Here is a 13347-nt window from a genome sequence, read left to right on the forward strand (position 1 = left end):
AAAAAAAAGGAGACAATGCAAACTATCACAAAAAAATTAAGATAATGCAAACTATCACAAAAAAAAAGAAAAAATAGACAATATAAACTATCACAAAAAAAGGAGACAATAAAAACTATCATAAAAATGGAGACAATACAAACTATCACAAAAAAAAAAGGAGACAATACAAACTATCACAAAAAAGAAGACAATACAAACTATCACAAAAACATATAAAATAAATAAAACAATCACAGAAAAAAAATGAAGACAATACAAACTATCACAAAAAAAAGAAGACAATACAAACTATCACAAAAAAAGGAGACAATACAAACTATCACAAAAAAAAAAAAAGGAGACAATTATTATATTATACAGGATTTATATAGCGCCAACAGTTTGCGCAGCGCTTTACAATGTGAGGGAAGACAATACAGTTACAGCACAGTTCAAAACAGGAGGAACTAGAGGGCCCTGCTCATTAGAGCTTACAATCTAGAAGAGACAATACAAACTATCACAAAAAAAATTTGGAGACAATGCAAGCTATCGCAAAAAAAGAAGACAATACAAACTATCACAAAAAAGAAGACAATACAAACTATCACAATAAAAGAAAAATAAAACTATCACAGAAAAAAAATTAAGACAATACAAACTATAAAAAAAGGAGACAATACAAACTATCACAAAAAAAGAAGACAATACAAACTATCACAAAAAAAAAAGGAGACAATACAAACTATCACAAAAAAAAGAAAAAAAAAGGAGACAATGCAAACTATCACAAAAAAAAAGAAAAAATAGACAATAGAAACTATCACAAAAAAAAGAGACAATACAAACTATCACAAAAAAGAAGACAATACAAACTATCACAAAAACATATAAAATAAATAAAACAATCACAGAAAAAAAATGAAGACAATACAAACTATCACAAAAAAGAAAACAATACAAACTATCACAAAAAAAGAAGACAATGCAAACTAAACAAACAAAAAAATAAATTTACCTATCACAGAAAAAAAAATTAAGACAATACAATCTATCACAAAAAAAGGAGACAATACAAACTATCTTCTAACACAGTTCATGGATATGACTCAACTAATCCTTCTGGCTGGCAAGTTCAATATGGAGAGGACATGGGTGTACCTGGTGTGACCTCTGCATGGGTGTACCGGGTGTGACCTCTGCATGGGTGTACCGGGTGTGACCTCTGCATGGGTGTACCGGGTGTGACCTCTGCCCCACACCTTCCTTGTTGGATGCTCACCACCTGTCGTTATGGTTTTGCCACCAATATTGATGTAACCATTCATTCCAGGACCGGCAGAATAACTGTGAAGGACTCTTTGTGGTGTCCCGGCCAAATCCGTACAATAAAATGTTGATTGATTTCACTTAAAAGCCTACCATGGAGACTTTCAATCTTAGTTTGACCAGACATCTTCTCAAAAGCCTTACAAGTGATGTCACAACCAGTCCGGTGTTTCACCAAAATGGGCTTGGCAGGGACACCTAGTGGACAACCTTTTCATTTAAAAGTAAATAGCCAAATATCTAGTCCAAAGTAGGAGGGCTTTACCCCATAGATCAGGAGAAGGAGGAGGCCTTGCTGAATTACACGTGGACAGGAAAGATGAGATGACGTGAGTTTTCAGCGCCAAGCCTTGGGGCTTGGTAAATGCAGTCAGGTGTCCTCATGTGATGGCTGAAAATGAATGTGGTCCGGTGATAAAAAGAGAACCTTGAGATTGGTTGGGGGTGACACAATGGCAGAAATGTACATTTACTACAGCAGGGGTCTCCAAACTTTCTAAACAAAGGGCCAGATAACTGTCCTTCAGACTTTAGGGAGGCCAGATTGGGCCCAGTGGGAGTAAACAATTCCCCATCTTTTGTTGTAGAGAAAGGAATAGTGCCTCATTATTGGTGTCAGTGGGAGGAATAGTGCCCCATCATTGGTGTCAGTGGGAGGAATAGTGCCCCATCATTGGTGTCAGTGGGAGGAATAGTGCCCCATCATTGGTGTCAGTGGGAGGAATAGTGCCCCATCATTGGTGTCAGTGGGAGGAATTATGCCTCATCATTGGTATCAGTGGGAGAAATAGTGCCCCATCATTGGTGTCAGTGGGAGGAATTATGCCTCATCATTGGTATCAGTGGGAGAAATAGTGCCCCATCATTGGTGTCAGTGGGGGGAATAGTGCCCCATCATTGGTATCAGTGGGGGGAATAGTGCCCCATCATTGGTATCAGTGGGAGGAACAGTGACCCATCATTGGTAACAGTGGGAGGAATAGTGCCCCATCGTTGGTGTCAGTGGGAGGAATAGTGCCCCATCATTGGTATCAGTGGGAGGAATAGTGCCCCATCATTGGTGTCAGTGGGAGGAATAGTGCCCCATCATTGGTAACAGTGGGAGGAATAGTGCCCCATCATTGGTGTCAGTGGGAGGAATAGTGCCCCATCATTGGTGTCAGTGAGAGGAATAGTGCCCTATCATCGGTATCAGTGGGAGGAACAGTGACCCATCATTGGTAACAGTGGGAGGAATAGTGCCCCATCATTGGTGTCAGTGGGAGGAATAGTGCCCCATCATTGGTGTCAGTGGGAGGAATAGTGCCCCATCATTGGTATCAGTGGGAGGAACAGTGACCCATCATTGGTGTCAGTGGGAGGAATAGTGCCCCATCATTGGTAACAGTGGGAGGAATAGTGCCCCATCATTGGTATCAGTGGGAGGAACAGTGACCCATCATTGGTGTCAGTGGGAGGAATAGTGCCCCATCATTGGTATCAGTGGGAGGAACAGCGACCCATCATTGGTGTCAGTGGGAGGAATAGTGCCCCATCATTGGTAACAGTGGGAGGAATAGTGCCCCATCATTGGTGTCAGTGAGAGGAATAGTGCCCCATCATTGGTATCAGTGGGAGGAACAGTAACCCATCATTGGTATCAGTGGGAGGAATAGTGCCCCATCATTGGTGTCAGTGGGAGGAATAGTGCCCCATCATTGGTGTCAATGGAAGGAATTATGCCTCATTATTGGTATCAATGGACGGAATTATGCCTCACTATTGGTGTCAGTGGCAAAATAACGCCTCAAGGGTCGGATAAAGGGCAAGCAAAGGGCCGCATCTGGCCCCCGGGCCACAGTTTGGAGACCACTTCTCTGTAGTAAAGTCTTACTGCTGAACGCTGTCTCTAAACATAGGAGTTCTTGCCATATTTAGAGATGCTGCTACTTGAATGATATCGCGGGAAGGCAACTTGGGGTACAGGCTTCGCTGATGTCACTGTGTTTGGAAATCCAAAATAATAGGTGTAACCTCTGAAAAATAATGAAGAATAAAACATTCATTACCATCCTGCAGACTGTATATACAATTCATACAACAGTGTGCCCTACTAATGATGTGTGCATGTGCAGTGGTGGCGAACCTTGGCACCCTAGATGTTTCGGAACTACATTTCCCATGATGCTCCTGTACTCTGCAGTGTAGATGAGCATCATGGGAAATGTAGTTCCAAAACATCTGGGGTGCCAAGGTTCGCCATCACTGGTATAGAGTATGTACACTGCTACACTAGGACCTATAGAAATACACACACAAAAAGCGTGCCTGCAATGTCACACTAATTAACAGTCATGTTCCTCCACCCCAAACTCGCTCACCCATGTCTTTATGGCCCCTTCCTGTTCAAACATGACTGCTCACCACTGCACAAAGCAAGGTCCATAAAGACATGGATGAGCGAGTTTGGGGTGGAGGAACTTGACTGGCCTGCATTTTCTCCTTTTTTTATTTCATAGGAAATAGCCAAATCCCTGTTTATCTTTGTTCTTTCTTGTATTTTTGTAATTTTTACCTTTTAAATTTCATGAAATTGAAATTCATGAAATTGCCCAAAATGTCTTGGTATGCTGACGCCTTAAGAGTTCCCTTCACTGGAACTAAGGAGCCAATCCCAACCCCTGAAAAACAACCCCACGCCATAATCCCCCCTCTACCAAATGGTTTGGACCAGTACACAAAGCAAGGTCCATAAAGACATGGATGGAGGAACTTAACTGGCCTGCACCTGATAGAACACCTTTGGGATGAATTAGAGTGAAGACTGCGAGCCAGGCCTTCTCATCCACTTCAGTGCCTGGCCTCACAAATGTACTTCTGGAAGAATGGTCAAACATTCCCATAGACACACTCCTAAACCTTGTGGACAGCCTTCCCAGAAGAGTTGAAGCTGTTATAGCTGCAAAGGGTGGGCCAACTCAATATTGAACCCTACGGGCTAAGACTGGGATGCCATTAAATTTCATGGTCGTGTAAAGGCAGGTGTCCCAATACTTTTAGTAATACAGTGTATATTAAAGGTAACAATTACAAAAATACAAGAAAGAACAAAGATAAACAGGGATTTGGCTATTTCCTATGAAATAAAAAAAGGAGAAAATGCAGGCCAGTTAAGTTCCTCTACCCCAAACATGCTCATTCACATTTTTATGGACCTTGCTTTGTGCACAGCCATGTTGGAACAGGAAAAGTAAAACCCCCAAACTGTCCCCACAAAGATGGGAGCATGAAATTGTCCAAAATGTCTTGGTATGCTGACGCCTTAAGAGTTCCCTTCACTGGAACTAAGGGGCCAAACCCAACCCCTGAAAAACAACCCCCCACCATAATCCCCCCTCCACCAAATGCTTTGGACCAGTGCACAAAGCAAGGTCCATAAAGACATGGATGAGCGAGTTTGGGGTGGTGGAACTTAACTGGCCTGCACAGAGTCCTGACCTCAACCCGATAGAACACCTTTGGGATGAATTAGGGTGGAGACTGCGGGCCAGACCTTCTCGTCCACATGAGTGCCTGACCTCACAAATGCTCTTCTGGAAGAATGGTCAAACATTCCCATAGACACACTCCTAAACCTTGTGGACAGCCTTCCCAGAAGAGTTGAAACTACCATAGTTGCAAAGGGTGGGCCAACTCAATATTGAACCCTACGGACTAAGACTGGGATGCCATTAAATTTCATGGTCGTGTAAAGGCAGGCATCCTAATACATTTAGTAATATAGCGTATATAAATAGGTAAAAATTACAAAAATACAAGAAAGAACAAAGATATACAGATATTGGCTTTTTCCTATGAAATAAAAAAAGGAGCAAATGCAGAAATAATCTTTGAGCAGTAAGGTTCATCCTGTTCATGGGAAGCACACAGAGAAAGTCCCATAACCACCGTATTCCGAACACACTCCCAAATTAGAATGTTTGCATTTTTCATGCAGCTCAATTTATTGCTTTATGGATGTGGGATGAACTCTGACCCTTGGCCAATCTCTGGAGGTGTCACCTCACCTGTTTTGAGAAGGGTACTTTCCTCCTAAAATGACAATAGGTTACATGGACTATCCAGGTTATGATGGCTGGGTTGGGGTTAGGACTTCTGATATCGGCACATCAGCCCAATCACAAGAAGTCCACACACTGCAGTGCTGCCACAAGCAGGTCCGATATAACTTATATAACTGTTAATAGAACTTTTGATGGTCCCTAGGTGGTTCTGTACGACAATTTGGCATCTGCATGTACTGTAGCTCAAAATGTTTCTTCTCCCTGTAACTAATATTTTGTCTTTTTTTTGGAGATTAAACTATTTCCTATGACCCAAGTATAGCGCTACCTTTGAAGGAGCCACATGGTAATTTGGGCTCTCTGTTCTGCTCCTTGACTCCAAGAACACCCTCAGATCCTTTAACACACCTGGTTGGGTGATCGTTACTGCAAGCACTTATGGGAACAAGAGTGAAGTTACCTTTAACTCAGCTGTGAATTAGGCACAAGACCGTTTAGTGGTAAATGAACACAATGTATTGGTACAGGTTAGAATGAATGGTGGCTTGAGCATAAATGAACACACAGAAGGTAGGTTCAGACACAGTACACTAGACGGTATATCCACTATGCCAAGATAACTTAGAATAAAGTTCTGTACCACTGGACTGGGATTAACTCATGAATCCGTAAAGTCAGCAATAAACAGTGCATACAAGCATTAACTGCAATGTTAATAATAATGCTATAACGAGTCAAGGATATAGTGCAATGTCTCCTGAGTGGTACCTCTTAGAATAAGCAATAGGTGAAGGTCTCTGTGTAGCAGCTGTAAAGGGACAGATTTTAGTCCTAACTCTTCAGCCGGCTAGCGCTGGGGCCCAATTACACTGTTGGTGCACATGGGAATACCCCTAGTCAAGGCCGCAGGCAGCAATAAGGCTACTTTATGGCTGTATGGTCAGTTGCTAAAGGGCTTAGTCTTTTTAGCAACAGATAGTGAATACCCACAGCAACAGATCATCAGTTCCAGCAAAATTGCAGCTCACCATCACACAGCGATTAGTCCACTCTCTGCTCTACACCCAGGTGACTGTCTGTTGGCACTTCTGGACTCAGCACTCTGGATCCCGCTCATTATGCAGCAGTGATGGTGCACACTGGACAGCGATGTACGCTCTCTGGTCTCCCTCATGGCAAGAGGAAGCTGTGTCCTGTACAGCCTGAGAAAATGCAGCTCTTCCCCTCCTCCTTCTTCTGAAGGGTATGGTGGGGGTTTTAGTCCAATACTTTCAGCATGCTGCACTTCCAAGGGGACTACATGTCCCTTGATCCTCCTCCAGCTTTTCCTGATTGATTCCTCTGCTGCTTGCCAGGAGGAAGGGGGAGCGAGAGGGGGGGTCACAAAAAGAACTGCTCTGGAGCTGCACAGCAGGAAAGCTCAGGGTGAGAGGCGGCTGCTGACCACACAGCCTCATCTCTTGCCCCTCGCCTCTTGTTCTTCGCCTCTCGTCCCTCGTCTCTTGCCCCTCGCCCATTGTCTCTCGCCTCTTGTCCCTCGCCTCTTGTCCCTCACCCCTTGTCCCTCGCCCCTTGTCCCTCGCCCCTTGTCCCTCACCCCTTGTCCCTCGCCTCTTGTCCCTCGCCTCCCAAATGTTTTTTTTTTTTTTTTTTTAATATAACAAAAAAAAGTAAAACCACTCTGAGAACAAGCTTAGTTTAAAATGTGACGATTGCCATCTCTTGAAGTAACAGCAGGCTGTCCCATGAGATTGCTAGGAGATCTATTCTTGTCCCTGAGAAGTGTTCCATATGTTTTCATTGACAAACCTTCACAAACCTTCACCCACTTTGGTCTTTTTTTGCACACTCAAGTCATTCAACTGCATAACATGAAAACTGAACACTGGAGGAACAGGGGAATTCTCCCATTTTATACCAGTAGAAACCATTAGTAACTTGGTAAGCGACCAACTTAGCCTCAACCCAATATGATGCATTGGCCTTCTGGCAGCTCAACCATTGTAGAACACTATAGGAAATGTTCACTGGATTAGCAATGTCTACTATACGGATTTGCAGCTTCTAGAGGGATCTGCAGGTATAGTATGTGCAAAGTAACACTATGTAACGCTCTGGGGTTTGATTTAGTGAACTGGATTTGCAGCTGCATAATTTCCACTCAGTAGTCTTGTAGAGATGTGTTGAATCACCTTATCCAACTCTCCTGACTCATCATAGTGGCTCAGCCCGCTTCAGTATGCACATACACAAACACTCAGATAAGATGTTGCTGGAGTGATAGATATCTATGCAATAGTATTGAGGTGATATACTGAAGGAATAGGCTTGAGTAGTGATAGCAATTAATGATAGGCACTCAGGTAGTAATGTTGCAGGAGCGATAGCAGATGGTGATAGATAGTATGCAGGAGGGTTAGCAATCATGTACAAGTAACAGGTGGTAGGGGATAGCAGATGAAGTGTACAGGAGATGCTAAGTTAATGCAAGGATATAAGTTACAGGTGGTAGTAGGCTCAAGAGCTAGCAATCTAGGTAACGATGCAGGTGATAGATATTGTCGTGCATATATCCTAGAGTTTAGCAACAGTTCTTAATATGCAAGAATAGATAGCATGTGACTTGATAGGAAGGGATCCCCTGCGGGGTACTTATCACTAGCTGGTTAGCGAGGTAAAGGATCAGGTAGCGAGGTAAAGGATCAGGTAGCGAGGCTCCGGTCAATCCAGGTATAGGAAGATAGCTGGAGGATTCGGCAGCGTCAGACAGGGATGTATAACGAGCGGTTGCACGAACACCTTGTGAGTGCACAGCGTTGGTTGAAATAGCCGCTCAGAGCGGCGCCTAGTGATGACGTCATCAGATGTTAAAGAGACATGCAGCTATATGCGTTCCACCTACCTGAATGGTGGAACGCAATGCGGAAGTAAGAGGCTAGAAAGGTACTGAAAGTACCAGGATCTTACAGTACCCCCCCCCATAAGGCCGGCGCCAGAAGGCCTATAGCACTGGTCTCTCAGGGTATTTAGAGTGGAACCTTTTTATAAGCCTGGATGCGTGAACGTCAGAAGCATCCAACCAGGTGTCATCTTGGGGTCCATAGTTTTTCCATCTGATGAGATATTGGAGTTTTCCTCTGTGGATACGAGAATCCAAAATCTCCCTAATCTCAAATTCTTCTCCCCCTTCAACTTGTACTGGAGGTGGAGGCAAGATGGTAGGTCTAATTCCTTGGTTGGGTATATGTGGCTTTAGTAGAGATACGTGGAAAATGGGGTGTATCTTAAGATCTGCCGGTAAAGTAAGTCGAACTGCAGATGTCCCAATGAGTTTCTCGATTGGGAAAGGTCCCAAAAACAGAGGTCCAAGCTTTTTACTGGGGATTTTCAACCTCAAGTTTTTTGTAGATAGCCAAACAAGATCCCCAATAGTATATTGAGGAGAAGGTCTTCTACGAAGGTCGTAGTACCTTTTTTGTTGGCTATGAGCATGTGAGATGGTGGTGTTAAGTAAACCCAGAGAGTCTTTTATTTGGGTAAGATAGTCAGAGGCTACTGGATTACTTGATGGTAGGATGCGTGGTGGAAGAAGTGTGGGATGAAACCCATAGTTTAGGTAGAACGGACTTTGCTTAGTAGTACTGTGAGTTGCATTATTATAAGCAAATTCCGCCAAAGGGAGGAGGTCCACCTAATCATCCTATAGGTAGGTGTAGCAACGCAAATATTGTTCAATACACTGGTTGACTCTTTCAGTTTGTCCATTGGTCTGTGGGTGATAAGGGGAAGTAAGTCTTCGCTCAATACGTAGTATATGACATAGAGCTTGCCAAAACTTAGAGATGAACTGTGAACCCCGGTCAGATAGAAGAGTCTTTGGAATTCCATGTAGTTTGAACACATGTTTCACTAGTAATTCCGCTGTTTCCTTAGATGAAGGTAGTCTGCGAATAGAAATGAAATGTGCCATCTTTGTCAGATGGTCCACTGACACTAGGATGGTAGTACATCCTTTGGAAGGTGGTAATTCTACTATGAAGTCTAGAGACACAACTTCCCATGGAACTTTGGGTATTGGTAGACTGCAAAGTAGACCAGATGGTTTTGTAGTGTCAATTTTGGACCTTGCACAGATGTCACATGAGGAAACAAATTTCTGTACAGACGTCTTCATTCCAGGCCACCAAAATTGCCTGGTGAGCAAATTAAATGTCTTAGTCATACCCATATGTCCTGCCATAGGTACGTCATGTGATAGTTCCAAGATTTTAGTACGCATACTAGGAGGTATGTAGAGTTTGTTGTCAAAGTAGAGGAAGCCTTCTGCATCAGCACTTAGTTGTGGTGGTGGTGAATCCAGTCCTAGACTGTGCAGAATCTCTTCCTTTAAGGAACGAACAACACCAATAATACGGTCATGGGGTATTATAGGAAGTGAAGGGATTTCAGCACAGTTATCTTCGGTTAACCGTGATAACGCATCCGCCTTCTTGTTCTTATCTGCAGGTGTGTAGGTCACTAAGAAATTGAATCTTAGGAAGAATAATGACCAACGTACCTGCCGATGGGAAAGGGTCTTGTTGGTCTGAAGGTATTGGAGATTCTTATGATCTGTATATATGAGTATTGGCAACCGGGTACCTTCAAGTAAATGTCGCCAATTTCCAAGTGCCAGTTTTATGGCAAGCAACTCTTTTTCACCCACTGGGTAATTCACCTCTGGGCTACTTAGTGCTTTAGAGAAGAAAGCAACTGGGTGGAGTGGTGAAGTATTCGTTGGTCGTTGGGAAAGAACTGCTCCTACAGCCATATTTGACGCATCCACCTCTAGGATGTATTGGAGGGATGGGTCTGGATGGCGTAGTATGGGAGCAGAAGTGAAGCTTGATTTTAACAAGCGGAAAGCTTTATTTGCTTCTTCAGACCATTTGTATGTTTTTTTCACACTTGTAAGTTGTGTGAGCGGTCTCACAATAGAAGAGAAGTTCTTGATGAACTTCCTATAAAAGTTTGAGAACCCAAGGAATCGTTGTAATGCCTTACGAGTTGTTGGTACAGGCCACTCCAGAATACACGATATCTGGCTCATATCCATCTTGATGCCATTCTTTGATATGATGTATCCTAGGAATAATACTTCTTCCTTATGAAATAGGCATTTCTTCAGCTTTACATATAAATTGTGTGCGAGTAATATGGACAACACAAGTCTTACATGTCTTACATGTTCAGACAAGGATTGAGAGTAAATGAGTATATCATCCAGATATACTACAACACAAACATCGAGTAGGTCTCTGAAGATGTCATTTATAAACCGCTGGAATGCTGCGGGAGCATTACACAATCCAAAGGGCATCACTAGATATTCGAATAGTCCGTATCTAGTTCTGAATGCCGTCTTCCACTCATCCCCATTACGGATACGGATGAGATTGTAAGCCCCTTTTAGGTCCAACTTCGAAAAGTAGGTGGCTCCACGCACTTGTTCAATGAGTTCCGCAATGAGAGGTAAAGGATAGCGATCCTTTATTGTGATAGTATTTAACTGCCTATAGTCAATGATAGGCCTGAGACTTAGATCCTTATTGCGGACAAAGAAAAGTCCTGCAGCTGTGGAAGAAGTAGAGGGTCTAATAAACCCTTTCGCTAAATTCACATCCAAGTATTCCTTAAGATGAGAAAGTTCATCCCGAGATAGAGGATAAACATGTCCGAAAGGTAGTTTACTGTTAGGGAGTAGATCAATAGAACAATCATAGTCCCTATGGGGAGGCAATACTTGAGCATTTTTATCAAGGAAGACTTCAGATAGATCCTGATAGCATGGTGGTGGTGTGATTTCATCTGACACCATGGACAGGATTTTTTTATAAGATTGGAGGTTACACGTGGTCTCGCAATAGTGAGAGGGGAAGGTTAGTGTCCGCGTTTTCCAATCAATGTTTGGTTGATGTATGTGTAACCAGGGAAGCCCCAAAATAATGGGAAAATGTGGTGAAGGTAACACATCAAAGGAGGTGGTCTCAACATGAGACTCGTTAGTAGTAACAAGAAGTGCTTGTGTCTGATTGGTAATTGGACCAGAAGATAACGGAATACCGTTAATTAAACTAACAGAGACAGGAATAGGTTTTGAAATAATAGGTATTTTATTCAAAGCAACAAAACTAGTATCAATGTAGTTCCCACAAGATCCTGTGTCGATCATAGCCTTAGTAGTGATTCTATTTTGGTCTCACTGTAAGATCAAATGAATGAAAAGATAGGGATTAGAAAAAGAAGTCGTTAATCCCGCCAGTAATACATGTGAACACTCACCCTCTTTTTTGCGACAAGGGGACAGACGCTTATCAGATGATCAGCGGAAGCGCAATACATGCAGAGATTTTGAGATTTTCTCCTGGCTCGTTCAACAGACGATAATGGTGGGCGTATGATTCCTACCTCCATAGGAGTAGAGTCAAAGGACGAAAACCGAGAAGGATTGGGTAATGGTACTCCCATTTTCTCAGCCTTCCTTTCTCGTAAACGTCTGTCAATATTGATGCTGAGTTGTATTAAGGCATCCAAAGTGCCAGGTAAATCCGCTCGGGCGAGCTCGTCTTTAACGGCTTCGGATAACCCGAGCCTGAACTGGGTTCGCAGAGATGCATCATTCCACCCTGAATCAAGGGTCCATCTCTTGAACTCTGCTACGAAGTCTTCAACAGGTCTCCTTCCTTGTTTTAAAGCCCTCAATTGGCTATCAGCAGTACTCTGCCTATTTGGGTCTTCATACAGGCTAGAGAGTTCTGCTAGGAACGCAGGATAGGAGTTGAGAAGAGGGTCATTTTTCTCAAAGAGAGAGTCTGCCCAAGCCCGTGGATCACCTGACATATATGAGATAGTGGTGCAGACTTTAATTTGGTCTGTATTGTAAGTACGAGGTTTTAAATTAAAAAGCAATTGACATGCGTTTTTAAATTCACAAAATTTTTTCCGATCACCTGTAAACACTTGTGGAGGGTTTATTTTGGGCTCACGGGGTTGAGCAGCAGTGAGCTGTGATACACGGGCTATCTGCTGTCTCAAAGTCTGATTTTCTTTTTGCACTTCGGTAAGAGAAACAATTAATGCATCTACCTTTTGTGTTAGGTGCATCACATGAGTGGCTAATTCTGCTGAATCCATTTTTTTCAGGTTCGTGCAATCTGTAACGCTCTGGGGTTTGATTTAGTGAACTGGATTTGCAGCTGCAGAATTTCCACTCAGTAGTCTTGTAGAGATGTGTTAAATCACCTTATCCAACTCTCCTGACTCATCATAGTGGCTCAGCCCGCTTCAGTATGCACATACACAAACACTCAGATAAGATGTTGCTGGAGTGATAGATATCTATGCAATAGTATTGAGGTGATATACTGAAGGAATAGGCTTGAGTAGTGATAGCAATTAATGATAGGCACTCAGGTAGTAATGTTGCAGGAGCGATAGCAGATGGTGATAGATAGTATGCAGGAGGGTTAGCAATCATGTACAAGTAACAGGTGGTAGGGGATAGCAGATGAAGTGTACAGGAGATGCTAAGTTAATGCAAGGATATAAGTTACAGGTGGTAGTAGGCTCAAGAGCTAGCAATCTAGGTAACGATGCAGGTGATAGATATTGTAGTGCATATATCCTAGAGTTTAGCAACAGTTCTTATTATGCAAGAATAGATAGCATGTGACTTGATAGGAAGGGATCCCCTGCAGGGTACTTATCACTAGCTGGTTAGCGAGGTAAAGGATCAGGTAGCGAGGTAAAGGATCAGGTAGCGAGGCTCCGGTCAATCCAGGTATAGGAAGATAGCTGGAGGATTCGGCAGCGTCAGACAGGGATGTATAACGAGCGGTTGCACGAACACCTTGTGAGTGCACAGCGTCGGTTGAAATAGCCGCTCAGAGCGGCGCCTAGTGATGACGTCATCAGATGTTAAAGAGACATGCAGCTATATGCATTCCACCTACCT

The 13347-nt window shown here is 43.1% G+C and overlaps 1 protein-coding gene across 1 annotated transcript in view; it reads right to left on the reverse strand.

Moving 5' to 3' along the window:
* Nucleotides 1-3120: 3120 nt before the first annotated feature.
* LOC309553210 (claudin-15-like) overlaps nucleotides 3121-13347 on the reverse strand; it is a gene marked incomplete at its 5' end in the record, with an annotated part of 69302 nt that continues 59075 nt past the window's right edge. Inside the window, one exon of the mRNA XM_082254162.1 lies at nucleotides 3121-3326. Within this exon, the coding sequence (XP_082110288.1) occupies nucleotides 3200-3326 (127 nt within the window). The 3' untranslated portion in view covers nucleotides 3121-3199. The remainder of the gene's footprint in view (nucleotides 3327-13347) is intronic.

Source organism: Pelophylax lessonae (genome assembly GCF_965119305.1).
Source record: "Pelophylax lessonae genome assembly, chromosome: 4".
Classification (NCBI taxonomy): Eukaryota; Metazoa; Chordata; class Amphibia; order Anura; family Ranidae; genus Pelophylax; species Pelophylax lessonae.